The following is a 16,775-nucleotide window of genomic DNA, read 5'->3' as shown; positions in this document are numbered from 1 at the left end:
TATATCATATAGCTGGTATAGGAAAGCTCGGAAAATTGGTCGGAAAATAATATGAAACAGTTTATAGCTTTGGGGCTTTTTGACATATTATTTCATAATATTGGGAATATAATTTTTTATATTTTTAAGAATTTCGAATTCAATTTAATATAAATTGGACTACTCTAACATATAGATGTCAAGAAAATGGTCTTAAAACAGAATGAAATAATTTTTTTTAATATTACTGGAGTCAGCAACAATCCTTAAAAATTTCACATGGTCTTACTAAAGTTGATTATTTTTTATAACTGCAAGGGTATACAAACTTCGGCTTGCCGATGTTAACTTCCTTTTTTTGTTTTTAGATGAGTTTGATAAATGGCCGATAAGTATTTTAGTATATTCCAAACAAACAAACCCTAATTGCACCAATGCTTTTTAAAACACTTTTTAAAAGGGATCCAAGTAATTTCCCAACCCATAGCAAACACTTCGTAAATTATTAGCCAAATTATTTTCGAGGGAATTACATTTCTCCTTTCTCTTTAGATGACGAAACAGGGGTTAACATACTAATAAAAAATTAACGTAATTACTTACTTAAATAAAATGGCCGACATCCGATTTACTTGAGAAAAACACGGTGTAAAAGTCTTATGGGTCTGAATCAGTGTAATTAAGTTGCACATTAATTTCTGTAACCTTTCCTTTGCGAAATCACTTAGCATCACTGGCATGCATATGTAGCATCGGGCTTCTGGCTCTTGCTGCGGACTGGGTGACAAGTGCTTAGTGTCAGCACCTTGGTTAGCATGTGGAGCTCCAGCGCCTCGATCCCCGGTCGATGACAATTTTCCACGGGCCAGGGGATAGGGGCCTGAGGATCGGGGATCGGGGAGATCGGCTTACACATTAATTATCACTTTTGTTGCTGGTAGCTGCAACTTCTCCAGCCTCGAGTAGGATGAGTAGCGAATCCCAGCGTTAACATTAGAGGGCGACTGCACTTAGTTCGTTACCAGAGTCTTTTGTCTTTTTATTTGCCATTTTCCCGCAGCCGTGCCCTCTGCTGTTTGCCCAAGTGATAAATGAACTGATGAAAGCCCAGCAGGGCGGGGGGCACTGATTTATGGTTGCCAGGCCGGGCCTGCAGAGTAATCGATAATAATCGAAAGCAACACCCACTTGGAGTGGGAAGATAAACGAACCGGGCCCCGACACTCCAGCGCTGCCACATATGAAAATTAAATTATAAAATGCCTTACAAGTGGGGCGGTGTCCCTGGCGTATCCTTCCATTCCCAACCCACCAGTGCCCAGGCTGCCATAAAATTGGCGAGGCCCAGACGCAAGGACCGCCAGCAGACGAGGGTGGACATGCGGTTTCCTTGACATTTAATGCAATCCAACTGCAGACGCCAAACGGGGCGGCGACCCAGATGCCCAACTGCCGCCTTGCCTCTCATGGCCTCCTCTCCTGCTGCTGCCACGCCCCACTCGTGTTGCCCCGTCGTCCAGGATGAGCACTCCACCACGCACCCCTCCGCAGCTCTGTGCTTCCTCCGTTCCCACACGCTGGGCCAAAGCAAACAGCCAGCGGGCAGATTTTGTCTTTGCGCACAAGTGCAGCACGTATCAATTATAGTGGGCTACATGCTAACAACAATAACTACACCAGCCGCAGCAGGATCCTGCACATCAGCCACTGCCGCAGATTCGCCATGGACAACGACACTAAAGTTTTAGAGGCGATTAAAGTTTGGGGGCATCTCTGGTGTGGACGAGGAGGCATACTCTTGAGCGAAGGAGCACCAGAAATCTCGAATTGTTAAGTGCCGCTTTTTAAGTTGAGTAAAGTTCTATTTGTGGAAGATTGAATTAAAACAGTGTACAAAAAATAAAACTCTACTCAAATGAAATTTATGAAAAAACATGATTTTAATAAGGACTAGATATAAATAGTTTGGCCAAATTCTTATGGAATTCTTAGGTTCGTCGGTACAAACATTTGAACCGGTCTCCAACCGAAGAGATGACTTTGACACCCCCGATTTTGACATGACAGTCTGACTATAGCACAATTTATGTATTTATACCATAATATACTGATATTAAAATAGGGTAATGTTACTATTAGTTAAAGTTTTGTTAAAACTTTGCATAATGGCCCAAACCTCTCAAAAAATTATCTCATTTACGACAGGGACGTTTGACTGCTTCGTCCAATTACCTTGGCCTTGCTGTGATATGGGCCAGGCGCCAAAACACCGTCCTGTGCTATTTCAACTCCAATCCCCGGACAGAGACAAAAATTCGGACCGACTCCAAGTGCCCCTGAAGGCACTAGATCCCAGATTCAGCCAGATCCACACCAGGCCGGTCCAGAAAACTAAACCTAATGGGCAGGCAACGAAACAAAAAGAAAACAGGCCATGCTTACGTGGCTGTGGTTCTAGCCAGGCTCAGCCGCAGTCCTGCATAAAACATGATTAATTCCTGGCCGGGTAATTTATGTAGGCACATAATTCACAGCGGGACACATTTTGCTAGAGAGTTCAGGCCACGGCCCGGCCGAATGCGGTCGCCACTTAAATGCACCACTAAAAATAGCACGAACACACACTCAAGCGAGTGCGAGTGTCGATCATATGCTTACTATATGCTAAAAATAAAAGGCCAGGGCCAGCCGAGTCGGGCCACAACCAAAACCCAAGCCCAAGCCCGAACCCATATCCAAACCCATACCCAAACCGAGCCTCGTGGCGACGACGGCATCGTTGCGCACATTTGATTTAAATTGAAGCCAAAGCTGGGGAATAAGCCCGGTCCGCAGCCAAGATCAGGGCTGTATGTATGGTCTCTGACCGCGGAGCTGACAATATCATTAAATATTTATGACGCCGCAGCTGAGCACGGCCAGAGCCTAATCCCTAATTAAATCTGGCCGGTCCGCTGGCGTACTTAGCTGGAAAATCTGTCAGGTTCGTTGCCTAAGTCTTTTGTTTTTGCGAACCTCCGAAAGCGTACCCCAAATTCCGAAAATTCTTCCTCCTAATTTATATCGAGCTCAGCTCTGCAAAATTCCTGGGTACAAGCTTAGGGTTTGATTTTGCGTAAGTGAGTCGTAAGTTGTGGGACTCCACTGTCCGGGGCTGCCGGTATTGGCAGCTTGACATGATTACGATGCAACCCACTGCAATACTATTTGTTATCTTTATGCGCTGCCGCTGTCACTCGGGGCGCACTTCCTCCTCGATTTCGATGCAGAGTCATGAATTGAGCCTTTGCATGCGCCAGTGACAAACGATGATGCTTCCGTGCTCATCTCTCCATCGGATCTCCCCAGTCCCAGTCCCAGTCCCCCCGAATAGCCAACCAGAATGGCATAAATTCTGGGCAAGCAGGCGAGGATGTGCAGGGAAAGGAGGAGGCTGGGGAGGAGCTGTTGCTGCAGCCCGCCGGCTTTCGCTTCTAATTTTTGCATTTGGTCCATGGCTACCGATCGGTCTGGAGTTGCGATCCCTGGCCGGCGATGTTTTAGCGCATTTTATTGCTTTATTTGAGAGTTTGGCATTGCAACGCTTGTCAATTTTACAACTTTATAGAGGAGAGCTCTTATCGTTTGCATATTTATGCATGATCGCCGTCCGATAGCCCGGCCGATCCCAAAAGCCGAAACCACAAGCCCCAAACCAATTCTTATGCCAATTCCTATGCCGATTCCCGATCCCATTCCCGGCCCATGGGCCATGTCTCTTAATATTTTTGACATATTGGCCAGGGCCAGAGCCTTGGCCATAAGTCTGGGCCCTGGCCAAGAAGGCTCCCTTCTCAGAAATTTTCACAAAAAGGAAACGGCACAACAACAGCAACAACGAGAACAATCTCAATGAAACCCAGCTCGAGTCGACTCGAGTCTTCGTTGCCTTTTCGCATTTGAATTGCAAATCCTATTATGACTTGTGAAATTATAATTTTTCTAGCTGCCTGGCTGAGGTCCCCATCGCCTGCCCCTGCCCCGCCCCTCCCCAATCTCCGTGGGTAGGTTCAAGTCCAGGGCCCATGTCCATGTCCAGTCATAACCGCAGAAGGTTCAATAGCATGAATTATGCATATGCAGACGGTTTCGTTCTTTTGGTTTCGTTTCGTTTCGGGAAAATCACAAGCACACGCATCCACATGCACTTAGTTATGATAACGTTGCACATTTCTGACTTCTCAGACTCCTAGACAGAAACAGAGATGCGGCCTCAGACTGCAGCTCTTCATATTTGTTTAGGCCAGCAATAACGCCCCAAAAGAACAGCATTCGCAGTAGGCACTGAAAGAAATATCTTACCTGTTTTACTTTGCTTACTACAGTTTATAATAAAATATTAAAAGATAATCCCTTGTTTAGTTTAATAATATGATTGAGAGTGGGTTTGACGAATTCAAAATGTATTCAATAGTTTCATCCAAGAAAAAAACGTTTTGAGTATAAATACGTGCCTAAAATTTAAAGAAATAAACAAATTTGTATATTTAATAATTTTAGGTTTTTCTTTAGGGGAGGCAACGCGCGCACAAAAATTAATATAACCTTTCATGTTGATAAATAATATACACATCATTTTTTTCTGCTTCAGTCCATTAATAATTCGAATAAGTAAATATACTTAATACTTATTTCTCTCTGTGCCGAGCGTATGCTTTATGCGTAGCAGCTGCTGGCAGCGTAGATGGAGATGGAGACGGCTCTGACGACGCCCCCTCTTTTGGGCTGCTACCGCAAAACTCCGGCATCAGCTCTTTTGGCCTCAACGCGGGCTGGAGCTCGGGCGTGGAATCCAACTGGGGCTGGTGCTGATGCTGATTCTGGGCTGCTCGGCTGCAGCAGGCCTTGCTGACAGAACAAAGAAGTCGTCCATTTGTAATTGTTGTTCCTGATGTTGTTTGGCTGTTTCTGTTGCTGTTGCTGCTGCAATAAGGGCAGCGCAGACATGGCAAAGGATTACCAAGCAACGCACATCTCGCAAACTCGTACCCATACAGCCATCCCAAACCCATTTCCGAACTCAGGCCCAAGCCCACAGCCAAACCGAGAGCGAGAGCTATACAAAACCATCTGTAGACTCGTACATTTGTTAAGGCAGTCAGACTGCACAGGCTTGCATATCTTTTATGACTTTTGACTTGACTTTGACTATGGCTCCTAAACGCCCTGGCCAGCAGAAGTTGAACGACCCCATGACTTGGCTCCGCGTGGAAAGGCCCAAAAATCGGTGGTCAAGGCTGACCAGCTTACTGGGATCTATATCTGCCAGAACCTTAACATTTGGAGACATCGTTTCGATTTGAGTGGATTCAAGAAATGCGTCTTGTAATTATTCACATACCATAAAATGGCGAAATACTACTTCTACATATAGCTCATATGATCTTAAAATAAGTTCTGTAAAGTGTGAAGGTTATTCCCTTGAAATAAAGTTAATTTAAAGACCTTGAAACATTTGGTAAGCTTTCAATCTATCAGTCCTAAGAAAAAGTAATTTGGTCTGGTTTATTTCTAAGGCTCTTTTAAAATGGTCGCACATGGGCTTTCCCAGGCAATTATGGATTTCTTCTCTTTGGAGCCTTGGCTAGATGGCGTGGGCTACTGCAATTTAGTTGGGCAGTTCTCCGACTCCAGGACAAATTAGATGTCAGTGAACAACTCAACTTGAACTTGTCTTAGGCCTGGGCTCGCCCTGAGGAGATTCCCTCGAAGAGGTATGACATTACCCCAATGCCAGCGATCATTTGCAAATTAGCCGCAGACAACAAAGGAATTATATTGCATTATATAATGCCAAACAAGGTAACACAAATGATCGGAGTCCAGGCCTAGCCCAACGTCAAATCAATTTGTTGCAGTCCAGGTCCCAAAGGGAAAACGGAAATGGAACCTGGTCCTCGGAGGCTCTCAAAGCAGGCTGCTCTTCTGATTTCTCATCATTAACATTGTCGCGGTCAAATCCAGGTATGCAGATGAGGCTAAGCCCCCAACGAACCCTGGTCAACACGCGAAATATGCGTACTTACGTCTTTGACTATTTGTTTCACGAATTCGCGGCGCATTTTACTTGGAAAATAAACAAGGAGGGGCAACTCATGTTTGATGAACTTCAGATACTCTTTTAATAAGTTCTGTTGGGAATTTTTAGTTGAAAGGGAAAAAACTATTTCAACTTAAAATTCAGGTTAAGTAAAAAAAAGAAATCAATAATATTCAGTGCCAAATTGGAAACATATAACTTCTTTGAACACTATCAAAGAATAACTTGATCCCCTGGAACCAACCGAATGCGTTGTCATTTGTATCCAACGGCCTGATCTCTAAAGAGCAGAGGCATTCTGTCCGTCGGTCCAAACAAGGCAAAAGGCATGTCCATCCTTCCTATCGTAACAAGAGCAATTTGTTCTAATGCACCGTGGCAGCGGCAGCTGCTGGAGATGGCGAGGCCAAGTCTGTGGAAGAGGCTGGAGGAGCTGGAGTAGAGGACATGCAACTGGCAGTGGTGCAGGAGTAACCGAGTTAGCTGAGATTGCAAGAAGGGCAGCCACTGAACACGCAATGGCCAGAACAAATGTAGACATTAGGCTGCTGGCCGGGACAAGGGGTCGGACGCGGGAGGGATAGGGTGGTAGATTGGCGGAGATTGCAGCAGCAGCTTCAGGTGACAGACACGCAATGGCCGGGACCAGAGAAAACCCCGGTCTGGGCCTCGCTATCATAAAACCATAACTATATTTGATACATAAAATTTTACATACATCTCCTGGCCAAATAAATGGCTCCCCCACCCACGATTCCTTTCGGTTGACACTAACGGTCGCGTCAATAAATTCGCTGTGCAAATTTCATTAATTGCTCTGGGTGGGTGGAAGGCAAACCGCGCGGGCAGGTGCCATATGGCCTGCAGATGCCACCGCTGCTCAGAGCTTAGTTCGCATGCAGTGCGCTGTTTGCCATAAAAAATATTTGCCGCCTTAATGTGAGTGGCTTATAAATTTGTGCACAAGCCCAGGCCGTTTATGGCCATCGGGCAAGGACCCATGGGGCACTTGTACCTAACTGTTTATGTGGTTAGATGGCAGCCCGGTTGGGTGTGTCTGTGTCTGGGAGTTTGTGTGTGGCTCGATGCTTTTTTGGCTGAAGTCAAATATGGAATGCAGCTTCCAGGCGGACATGTGCAGAAATTCTTTGGATGAGCCTCTAAGGTCAAGAAGGCCTCAATCACTTAACGAACCAGTAAAATTATTAAAAAGCTACACATCGTTAAATGTATATCTATCAACTACTGCCATGTCTAGATACATGTATCGGTATGGAGCTAAAATAATCATTTTACAAAACTGGATTTTTCAGCCATTTTTCATATCCTTACAAAGGGTATTAGGATTTCAGTCAGAAGTTTGCAACTCAGTGAAGGAGACGAGTATATATATTCTTGTATTTTTAAGAATTTCGAATTTAAATTATTAATAATCCTACGACTCTACATATAGCTGTAAATTAATAAAATAAAAAAAAAAAATTTTTTTCTTAATATTACTCAAACTAGCAATAATCCTTAAAAATTGAACATGGTGTTATTAACATTGATTGTTTCTAATAACTGCAAGGGTATAAAAACTTCGGCTTGCCGAAGTTAACTTCCTTTCTTGGTATATCCTGAGTTCTTAATTTTTCGTTCAAAAAGAAATGGTAAAGCAAAGGCAACAGTATTAAAAACTATTTGGCATTTTTGATTTTAAGGTGCGTTCTTTCTGATGAATTTGGAAATCAATAAATCACCATTTTACGCACTACTCTGTTAACCGATTTCTTATTAAACGTCGGGTGATATGGAATTATTTTGCCAGAGAAAGCACTTGTTCCATAGTTTTCTCATCTAGACCTCTACAGACTTTTCACATAGTTACAATCGAATTTATGTCAATAATTGTGTTCGAAAAGGTCCTCTATCAGATGCCAAAGTTAAATCCGTCCCAGTATTCGACAATAAAAATTATTCACAAACAATACTTTTTATATTTTGGTTTGCATTTCATTAACACCGTTGTACACATTAGTTTTTCAATTTTTACACATTAGCTTGTACTCTTTTGATGTAGGCAAAAGAAAGAGAGATTGGGAAAGACAAACGGCAACTAAATGCATGGCCACAGTGAGTTCAATTCGATTTGAGCTATTAGCTCTTAGGATCTGAGGCTCTGGCAAGACTAAATACAAGTAAAATATTTGTGGGGCTCAACTCATTCGCATTACACTTAATATTATATAAATTATTGCATCAAGTTACTTCTTAAGACTAAACTTTCTTTATAGAAAAGTTACTAAGGGCAACAAAGTCAATCATTTTGTAAATTACATTCTTTTTGGTATCAGCAAACGTGGGAATAATGTAAATTAGGCCATTAAAATGATCAGTACTACAAAGTATATATCTTTGGGATAAATTATTTGGTTGGGTTTCTTTCTGCAACTTTCGGTTACTAAACACTAAACTAAATGGCAAGAACTAGATCTAGAAAACCTTCTTCTATGGCACACTTGCATTTTACGTTGGATAGCAACTCCTGGTTTCTACTTTTGCTTCATATACATGGTGGCAATCTTGTCAAGAATTGTGTCGATCGATAGCAATTCTTCGCTGAATTTCTTCATTGTAGGTGCTGGCACAATCCATTTGAGGAACTCTTCCACATTCATCCGAAGCCTGGCCAAAGGCGTCAACGTGACGTCGTCGTGCGAGGGTCGTTGTGCCAGCTTTAAAGAAGCAATGATAACATTATCGATCAGGCGCTTCTCATAACCCAACTGGCGCAGCTTTTGAGCCGAGCTAATCTTCTTCAGTACCACTGCCATGTTGAATCTTATGGTGGAGAGGACTTGTGCGTCCTCAGACTGACTTCCAGTAGACTCGTCTCCACCCACTGGACATTTGGCGCAGTGTTCCGCATGCGCCTGCAGTTCCACCTTAATCTTGAAGAACTCGTGGCAACCCTCGCACATGTAGGGCTTCTGCTGTTTGTGTATCTTCTTCATGTGGTTTTTTAGGTGCGCTAGCTGTGAGAAGGCCACGTCGTCCTCGCATAACTGGCATCGAAAGGGTTTTTCGCCCGTGTGCTTCCGGATGTGCAGCTTTAGAACACTTGAGTGGGCAAAGGTCTGGTGACATATCTGTAGAAATGATGGGTGTGACCTATTACTACTTCCAAGCTAGAACCTCCTGAAACTTACCCTGCACTGGTAGGGCCGCTCTCCCGTATGCATCCGCATGTGTACATTGTACTGGCTCTTCTGGGTGAAATACGTATTGCACACCTCGCACACGTGCGTCTTAACCGCGGCGTGCTTTTGCATGTGAGTGGCCAGATCCTCGTCCGGCTCAATCAACTTGTGGCAGATCTCGCATTCGAGTTGCGTCAGCTTGTGGTGCTCCTGGTTAATGTGGGCCCGCAGCGCCAGCTCGTTCGCGAACTGGCTCTCACAAATGCCACACCGGTGTTCCATACCCTGCTCGTGGCGCTCCATGTGCACCCGCAGATTCGCGTTAGTTGAAAAGCTGGCCGAGCACTTGGTGCAGTTGAACTGCTGGATACTTGTCTTGTGGTGAGAAACCATGTGCTGCTGAAGCTATAAAATTAAAATTAGTGTCAATTTATATGGATTTTAAATTTAAGAGTAATACAGGGACTTTGCGAAAAACGTGAAGTGCATTTTTACAGAAAGCTACAGATTAATAAAAATTAAAAATAAAATCTAAAAATTCTATTAAGCTGATTTTTTTAAAACTTTTATTCAGATTAATAGAAACACTTAAATGTCATAACATCAATTTACTTTAAATTAAAAAAAAAAAACTATTTTAGGTATAGTTTTCAAACTGTTTGGAAAACTGTTTTGGGCAATACAATTAAGAAAGATTTAGGTGTGTAAGTTTTACATTCGCAAAGAACATTTTCGGTAAATTTCAGGAATCAAGAGTGGTATTCAATTTACACAACTTCGTTCTAATTTGGTGTTACTCACCTGACCTCCCCGCGCGAATTTTTTGTCGCAAAGGGCGCACGGATATGGCTTCTCGCCAGAGTGGAGCCGCATATGAAGACGCAGGCGCTCCTTAAGGGCAAAGGACTTGGGACACTGAGAACAGGCGAACTGCTTTCGATGCTCGTGGGCGGTGGTGATGTGGTTCTTGAGGTTGACCGCCTGGCGGTAGCTCTTGCCGCACTCCTTGCACTTGTGCGGCCTTTCGTCCGAGTGGATAAGCATGTGTCGCTGCAAATCAGTCTTGCCGCCAAACTCTTTGGAGCAGTGGCTGCATACATGGTGCTTTCTTTTCACCGGTTCCGCCTTGCGAGGAGACTTCTTCGGCAAGGGCTGCACGTAGTCGGCATCCTTCGAGTCCTGCTCGCCGACGTCTTCCTCTTCCTCCTCCGCACAGGCATCTCGCAGACTGGCTAAGCTGCTCTTTCGCCTCTTTATCGATTGCAGTGGGGCTGGAGAAGATTCCCTCGCCGCCGGCGGCGAGGACAGCGAGATTCCGCTGTCCGTAAGCAGGGAGACGGCATCCTCCTTGGACACGCTGCGTCGGCTGCGTACCATGGTTTTTTTTTTTTATTATTTACTTGATGTATTTATTGATGTAACTATACTTTGGGGACTTCTTAGTCGGGGACACCGGCACCAGCGCTCTTTGCTTTACTTCTAGGGTTAATGCTCTACGTAATTTACGGTATTCTGATTTTATTTTTGGTTTGGATTGCTATTTCTAAGAAAGTTCCCATACACCTTTGGTTTAGTTTGATTTAGTTTGGATGGGCTGCAAAAAAGTTAAGAACTGTTTAATTGCTCCACTCGCAGTGCGCCACGTTCCGAAGCAGACGGAGAATCAAAAACACAGACAGAAATAGTAACAGTGAGTGAGGCCGAAACAGAAACAAAAAGAGGAACAGCAACGGAACAGAACCTCCAGCTGTGTCAACAGTGATAAGACCTATGTATGCACAGAAACATATATCCGAAATTGTCTATCAGCTGAGGATTTTGCATATCTAGAAGCATTTAGAGATGCACAAAATTTTACCAGGATACGTAAATGTGCATTAAAGTGCTACACTTCAAAATATTTTGCAGAGATTGCAATCGAACTGGTGACTTAAATTCATTATTTATGAAGTGAGTTAGGATATTTGTAAATATATTTATATTATGAATTTAATTAAAAATTTAACAACATTTATATGTTCCAAAACGTGACTTTATAAAAATAATATTATTCTTTTTGAGTTTAAAATAAGCCGTGAGTCCATGCAAAAACATAATTTTTTATGGAAAGTTAGATAATAATCGAATAATCTTTTTCACTGTGTAGAACGCTAGGGACTTCCTAGCCTCGAATATGATCGCTTTATCATATGGCATTTCCAGAGAACGTAAGCTTCCAGAAAATTTTCCAGTTTGTTGTCTTAATCTTTTGTTTGAGCGGGAGTGAGATGGAGCGAGCGTTCGATAAGATCCCATGGAAGGCAACCACTGATAAGCAATCCGTCTGGACGATAAGACTCCACACTCACAATCACACGAACACCCACTTAAGGAGCTATAGATAGGTAAAGATGTATCTCTGCGACCTGAGCAATCCGGAGTCGTCTGTTCTCCCAGGCAGCGCAGTTCCCAATGAAAAGCGAGCACAAAGAAATGCAACTGGAAGAGAGCCGTGACGATGACCCTGGACTACGGCGAACATCTGGCAAACAGATTGGGAACCCTGCAGTGCGGCCAGCCCCTGGCCCAGCGCAGGGTTAATGGTTCATTAGAGTCGCACCCGCAGAAGCTGAAAACCAAACCTCACTTAAACAACACAACGGCCCTCGACCAAACTGTTGAAAAAGCGAATTAAAGCTAAAATCCGGAGCTGGAAATCGAAACTGAAGGAGAACGGGGCAAAAAGCACGAACGCCAGCGAAAATCGCACAAAAAAGCGAAAATAAAGAAGTGAATACATAACAGCAGTTTTGTAATGCTAAATAGGCGGGGTAATGGGTTGCAAGGGGTTGGGTCGGGGTGGTTAAGGGCTGAGGAAAGGGGGAGGAGGGCAGAGGGGCCGTTGAAGTCTTTCGTATTCGAAGCACAAAACTCGACGAGGTCGCAGATTGGGGACTTGCCACCGATTGTTAGTAGTAAGTGCCAGCACCACAGCAGAGTTACATACGATCTAAGCAATCTATACCAACAGAGGCCACACATGGTACCTATACGTTCCACAGCTCCATCACCGAAAACAAATTGGCCGCGCACTTACCCTCACAGTCATCGGGAATTACTAAAGCCTTTGATGCGCGGGAACCACTCATCACCCACGACTTGGACACACCTCGACTTCCTCTACATTCTGCGGCCAGCAATAAAATTGGGTTCTTATTTGTTTATAATTCCAACGCCCCATCGGCGTGTGTACATACTCTTTGCGATCCGCTAGCTGGCATTCGCCCCCGATTTCAGGGAGTATCCATCGCACTGCCCGGGGTTTACTCGGAGGACCTCGAAGGTTTACCTGTCCAAAGCCGCATCCGCAACCGCGATTTGCCCAACAAAATAAATAACAGTTTACGGGTCGCGGTGGTTTTTCGTTGTTGTTCTTAGTACTAGGGATGTGCTTTCCAGAGGGACGGTCACACTAGAAATCATTTTCTGCACACCTAGAGATGGCAGTGTGTTGTAGTTCCCGAGAGTCAATAAAATGTATTAGCTATTATTTGTTTTGTAACTCAACGTGCGTTTTAAGCGACAGCAAGCTAGTCTCAGCTTAATTAATAGAATTTATTCTTTATACAATATATATATTTATAAAAAATATAAATAATAACGATATGTTACACCCTGCTGAACTCGGCCACTTTTGCACACTGGATATTAGCTCTTGTGGCAACCCTGGAAGCCGCCTAGTGGCATCCCTTATTCCGAAACACGCGAAAGAAATGCAAATATTAGTTAGCAAAGGTGTTTATAATAAAATAATCTGCTTGAATTGAATTGAAGCTCACCAGGACCAGCACACTACCTCCGCGAAAAGAATTTACCATATTTACCAATTCCTATAACCGACACAAGGTAAGTTTCCCTTTTTTTCCGCCGGTGAACAAATTCCTAAGTAACCATAAAAATCTTAACAATTCCAGCTACCATGGCTGGCGTACTCTTCGAGGACATCTTCAACGTTAAAGACATGGATCCGGAGGGCAAGAAGTTCGATCGTGTGTCCCGCCTGCACTGCGAGTCCGAGTCCTTTAAGATGGACCTCATCCTGGACATCAACTCGTGGCTGTACCCAATGGAGCTGGGCGACAAGTTCCGCCTCGTTCTGGCTACCACTCTGCGCGAGGATGGCTGTCCGGACAGTGGGGAGTACAACCCCATGGAGCACGAGGGCACGCGGGCGGACAGCTTCGAGTACGTGATGTACGGCAAGATCTACCGGATCGAGGGTGACGAGGCGCACAACGAGGCTTCCCGGCTCTCCGCCTACGTGTCCTTCGGCGGCCTGCTAATGCGACTGCAAGGAGACGCCAACAACCTTCACGGCTTTGAGGTGGATCAGCATATGTACCTGTTGATGAAGCGACTGGCCTTCTGAATTTCCCTTATACTTGTTTCCGTTCGAAAATTAGACATAAACAACAATCTTTATTTACAGTGTGTGTAAAACATTGGTGCACGCTGTTCCAGGTCAAATTAGTGGATGATGTGGTCTAGTGCCTAGGTGGCCGTAAGAAAGGAGCATTTACTATCAGGCGAGATGGCTGCGGGCGAAATGGAACGCGGCGATCCACAAACGGTAAAGCCAGGGGAGTTGATGGGAACACAGGAGCATTTACAATCTTGGCCGGATTTTGCCGCGGACGAACGGAGAGCTTGGCAGGGCGGCGCTGCGGAGTCGCAAGAACCGGACGCTGCGGGCGGAAGGCAGTCAGGCGGCTCAGCAGCGGAAGAACGAACTGAGCTTGGGGAGGCAGCGGCAGACTGGCCAAGTCTATGATGGACGCACTTTGTGGTAAGGTGCTTGAACTGTCATCGTTGGCTGGTTGATCCGGGGGGCCGTAGACAAAAGTGGGCTCTTCCACCTGCGCAGGCGGACCGTAGGTGTCTGCTGGTGGTCCATAGGTCTCATCAGGTTGAGGGAACTCCACTGCCTCCTCCGTAGGAAGTTCGAAAGGCGGTTCGGGCACCAGGCCGGCTGGTGGGTATGGTGCTTGCTCCTGTTTTTGCAGGATAAGCGGCAGGGATCTAGCCTTCGCGGGTCCTGGAAACGTCAGGTGAGTGGCTTTAATTCCATTCAGGCAAAGAATGGAACAAAGGGTGAGACTTGCCAAAGAAGTAGTTGGATAACCGAACATTTTGATGTGCCAGCCTAAACTGTTGCATGGTGTGGCTTAGAGTCGCCTATAAATACCCACTAGGGATGCCCTTGGGGACTGCCCAATCCATTGGCCCAAAGAAACCACGAGGCCGATGACTTATAAGGCAGGTCGAATACTACGTGCCCATTGCGTTGATGACTAAAAAGGGTGAAATGGTGATTATGAAAATTCAGTAAGGTTTCCGTATACAACTTGTTAAAAATTTGTTCGGACAAATTGTTTGGTTATTAGTATTTAGTTTTTATTGTAAAATAATTTTGACACCTTGTTGGTAGAAAACATATCGAACATATTTTTTTAATATTACATTATTTTTTTAATGTTTAATTTATTTTTTTGTTAGTTAATAAGTTTCTATCTTTCAAAATGTAGTCCAAAAAGTAAATACACACGCAACAAGTTAAAGGATAAGATTTTGTCGGACACAAAAGCTTCTTTGTGTGATAGCAGCTAAGTAGTAAATTCCAGCCTCCATAAAGTCTACCAACTGCGACGCAGGATCAATCGCTGAGGAACGGGCTGCTGATAACGACGTCCCTGAGGGAATCGCTGGTAGAGCCGGGAGGACTGGGCAGGCTGCGGCTGGTCGAGACTGCTAGCCACGACGATGACGGTGCCATCCTCAGCCACCTCCAACTGCGGCTCATCTTCCTCTGCGTCTGCATCAGCGGGTTGCAATTTGGGACCGTCCACCGACTCGTCCTCAGTTTCTGGAATATCATCGGTCTCGGGACTGGGGTTTTCGGGCTGCGGCTGCGATTCGGTATCAGCTACCGGCGATAAATCATCCTCTGGAGGTCCATAAGTGTTATCTGGTTGTCCGTATGTGTTATCTGGAGGTCCATAAGTATTATCCGGTGGCAAGTAAGTGTTCTCCGGCTCGACTGTCGAGCTGGGCAGATCGAAGGGAACGCTCGGTGTGACTCCTGCCTCTGGATAACCAGTGGGCGAAGGACTGGGCGGAGTCTGTTCCTGCCTGGCGGATAATCTCCGACGGAGCGGCTCTGCCGAACCCAGAGCCATCAGGCTTAGGACAAGAATAACAGTTGGTGTGGAGCTGGCTTTGAACATTTTCGCGGTTAAAGGGCTTCTGTTCTGATTTCCCAATCCGTCTGGGCCTATTTATAGTCCCGAGATACCGGATCGAGTTTTGCTATAATTTATGCTCGTCACTTTCAGTTTTCAGGCTCTTGTTCCCGGTAAAGCTTTGATTATGTTGCGCTGACCGCTGATCGCTGACTTCAGCTTAATACACGATACGTGACCTTTTTTCGAAATTAAGTGGCCAATGCTATGATTTCGAATATAATTCCCCTTCCCCTCTATGGGATCATTCATTAGCACTTCACTTGGGCTTTGGGGTCGCTTTGAACAATTGAGATTGTTTGTTTTTGGATCTTGGGTTCTTGGTAGTTCATATTTCGATAGATGAATTTTGTATTCATGTGAAGGAAAATAGGCTATGAAGAAATCCAATTAGCACGCACCTGAAGACCCACGTCCCGCCCATAGGCGAACGTATTCGTAGCTAGTATCAGGGTCAATGAAAATATAAAACAAAGGTATAAAAAATAATAAACTTTATTTTTTTAAAAAATGAAATACATATTACAAGTATTTTATTTAAGAATATTTTTACCTTTTAATAGGTAAAGACTATCACTGTATAACTAAACAAGGAAGAACGCTATGTTCAAGCCGTTACTCAGCTTAGGGGAGCAAAAGAGGAATGGAGATATACTCGTTCATATAAGCAGCAAAGCGATATTTTAGGGCGGCTATTTCAGTAGATGATTTTAGCAGGCTTAAGCGTTTAATCAGTTTGTGGGCGTTAGAGTGGGCGTGTCACTTTTTTTTAGGTCAGTCGATAGGTATTGATGAGTCAAACACATTTCAGTTAAAATTGTGTCTCTATCATAAAAAATGTAGGCGCTACAGATTTTTCCGGATTGTGGGCGTGGCACGCCACAGGAAGCATGCATAGTTTCTGACATCTCAGCGTTCATACGGACAGACAAGCGGACATGGCTAGATCGACTGGGCTAGTGATCATGATCAAGAATATATGTACTTTATGGGGTCTGAAACGCATCCTTCTACCTGTTACATACTTTCCGACGAATCTAGTTTTACTCTACGAGTAAGGGGTATAATTATAAACAAGAAGGGAAGTTAACTTCGGCAAGCCGAAGTTTGTATACCCTTGCAGTTATAAGAAATAATCAACTTTAGTAACTCCATGTAAAATTTTTAAGGATTGTTGCTGACTTCAGTGATATTAAAAAAAAAAAAATTATGTCATTCTCTTTTTTATACCATGTTTTTGACATCTACATATTAGAG

The 16,775-nt window shown here is 44.3% G+C and overlaps 4 protein-coding genes across 8 annotated transcripts; 1 reads left to right on the top strand and 3 right to left on the bottom strand.

Annotated features, from left to right (window-relative positions):
- Positions 1–8,014: 8,014 nt before the first annotated feature.
- Positions 8,015–12,667, bottom strand: LOC108030886 (zinc finger protein OZF). 5 transcript variants are annotated; one of them, XM_017104052.3, is made up of 6 exons: positions 12,477–12,667; positions 12,317–12,406; positions 10,042–10,834; positions 9,250–9,645; positions 8,866–9,189; positions 8,015–8,775 (listed from the first exon to the last, which is right to left on the bottom strand). In XM_017104052.3, exons 3-6 carry the CDS (start codon positions 10,615–10,617, stop codon positions 8,593–8,595), a joined length of 1,479 nt encoding a protein of 492 aa, XP_016959541.1. In that variant the 5' UTR covers positions 10,618–10,834; positions 12,317–12,406; positions 12,477–12,667; the 3' UTR covers positions 8,015–8,592. The 5 variants fall into 5 exon arrangements, with proteins under 5 accessions (XP_016959541.1, XP_016959537.1, XP_043950914.1 ...); XM_017104048.3 differs by having other exon boundaries at positions 8,015–9,189; XM_044094979.2 differs by lacking the exon at positions 12,317–12,406 and having other exon boundaries at positions 8,015–9,189.
- A 278-nt stretch (positions 12,668–12,945) lies between these two features.
- On the top strand, positions 12,946–13,705 carry LOC108030926 (DNA-directed RNA polymerases I, II, and III subunit RPABC3). The gene is made up of 2 exons (XM_017104120.3): positions 12,946–13,125; positions 13,194–13,705. The coding sequence occupies exon 2, from the start codon at positions 13,199–13,201 to the stop codon at positions 13,646–13,648; it is 450 nt and encodes a 149-aa protein (XP_016959609.1). The 5' UTR covers positions 12,946–13,125; positions 13,194–13,198; the 3' UTR covers positions 13,649–13,705.
- LOC108030923 (uncharacterized) lies at positions 13,683–14,615 on the bottom strand. The gene has a single exon (XM_017104117.2). It carries the CDS (start codon positions 14,406–14,408, stop codon positions 13,764–13,766), a length of 645 nt encoding a protein of 214 aa, XP_016959606.1. The 5' UTR covers positions 14,409–14,615; the 3' UTR covers positions 13,683–13,763.
- A 135-nt stretch (positions 14,616–14,750) lies between these two features.
- Positions 14,751–15,535, bottom strand: LOC108030925 (uncharacterized). Its single transcript, XM_017104119.3, has one exon. The coding sequence runs from the start codon at positions 15,501–15,503 to the stop codon at positions 14,913–14,915; it is 591 nt and encodes a 196-aa protein (XP_016959608.1). The 5' UTR covers positions 15,504–15,535; the 3' UTR covers positions 14,751–14,912.
- Between the last annotated feature and the right edge of the window lie 1,240 nt (positions 15,536–16,775).

The sequence above is a fragment of the Drosophila biarmipes genome, chromosome 3L (genome assembly GCF_025231255.1).
Source record: "Drosophila biarmipes strain raj3 chromosome 3L, RU_DBia_V1.1, whole genome shotgun sequence".
Taxonomy (NCBI): Eukaryota; Metazoa; Arthropoda; class Insecta; order Diptera; family Drosophilidae; genus Drosophila; species Drosophila biarmipes.
This window is presented reverse-complemented; position numbering and strand designations above follow the sequence as displayed.

What these genes read in the sequence shown, in the direction of transcription:
- LOC108030886 (XM_017104048.3), bottom strand. Translation starts at nt 10,617, where the DNA reads ATGGTACGCAGCCGACGCAGCGTGTCCAAGGAGGATGCCGTCTCCCTG. An exon ending in AATTCGCGCGGGGAGGTCAG is followed by an intron (nt 9,646 to 10,041) that starts GTGAGTAACACC and finishes TTAATTTTATAG; the next exon opens with CTTCAGCAGCACATGGTTTC. An exon ending in AGCGGCCCTACCAGTGCAGG is followed by an intron (nt 9,190 to 9,249) that starts GTAAGTTTCAGG and finishes TCATTTCTACAG; the next exon opens with ATATGTCACCAGACCTTTGC.
- LOC108030926 (XM_017104120.3), top strand. Translation starts at nt 13,199, where the DNA reads ATGGCTGGCGTACTCTTCGAGGACATCTTCAACGTTAAAGACATGGAT.
- LOC108030923 (XM_017104117.2), bottom strand. Translation starts at nt 14,408, where the DNA reads ATGTTCGGTTATCCAACTACTTCTTTGGCAAGTCTCACCCTTTGTTCC.
- LOC108030925 (XM_017104119.3), bottom strand. Translation starts at nt 15,503, where the DNA reads ATGTTCAAAGCCAGCTCCACACCAACTGTTATTCTTGTCCTAAGCCTG.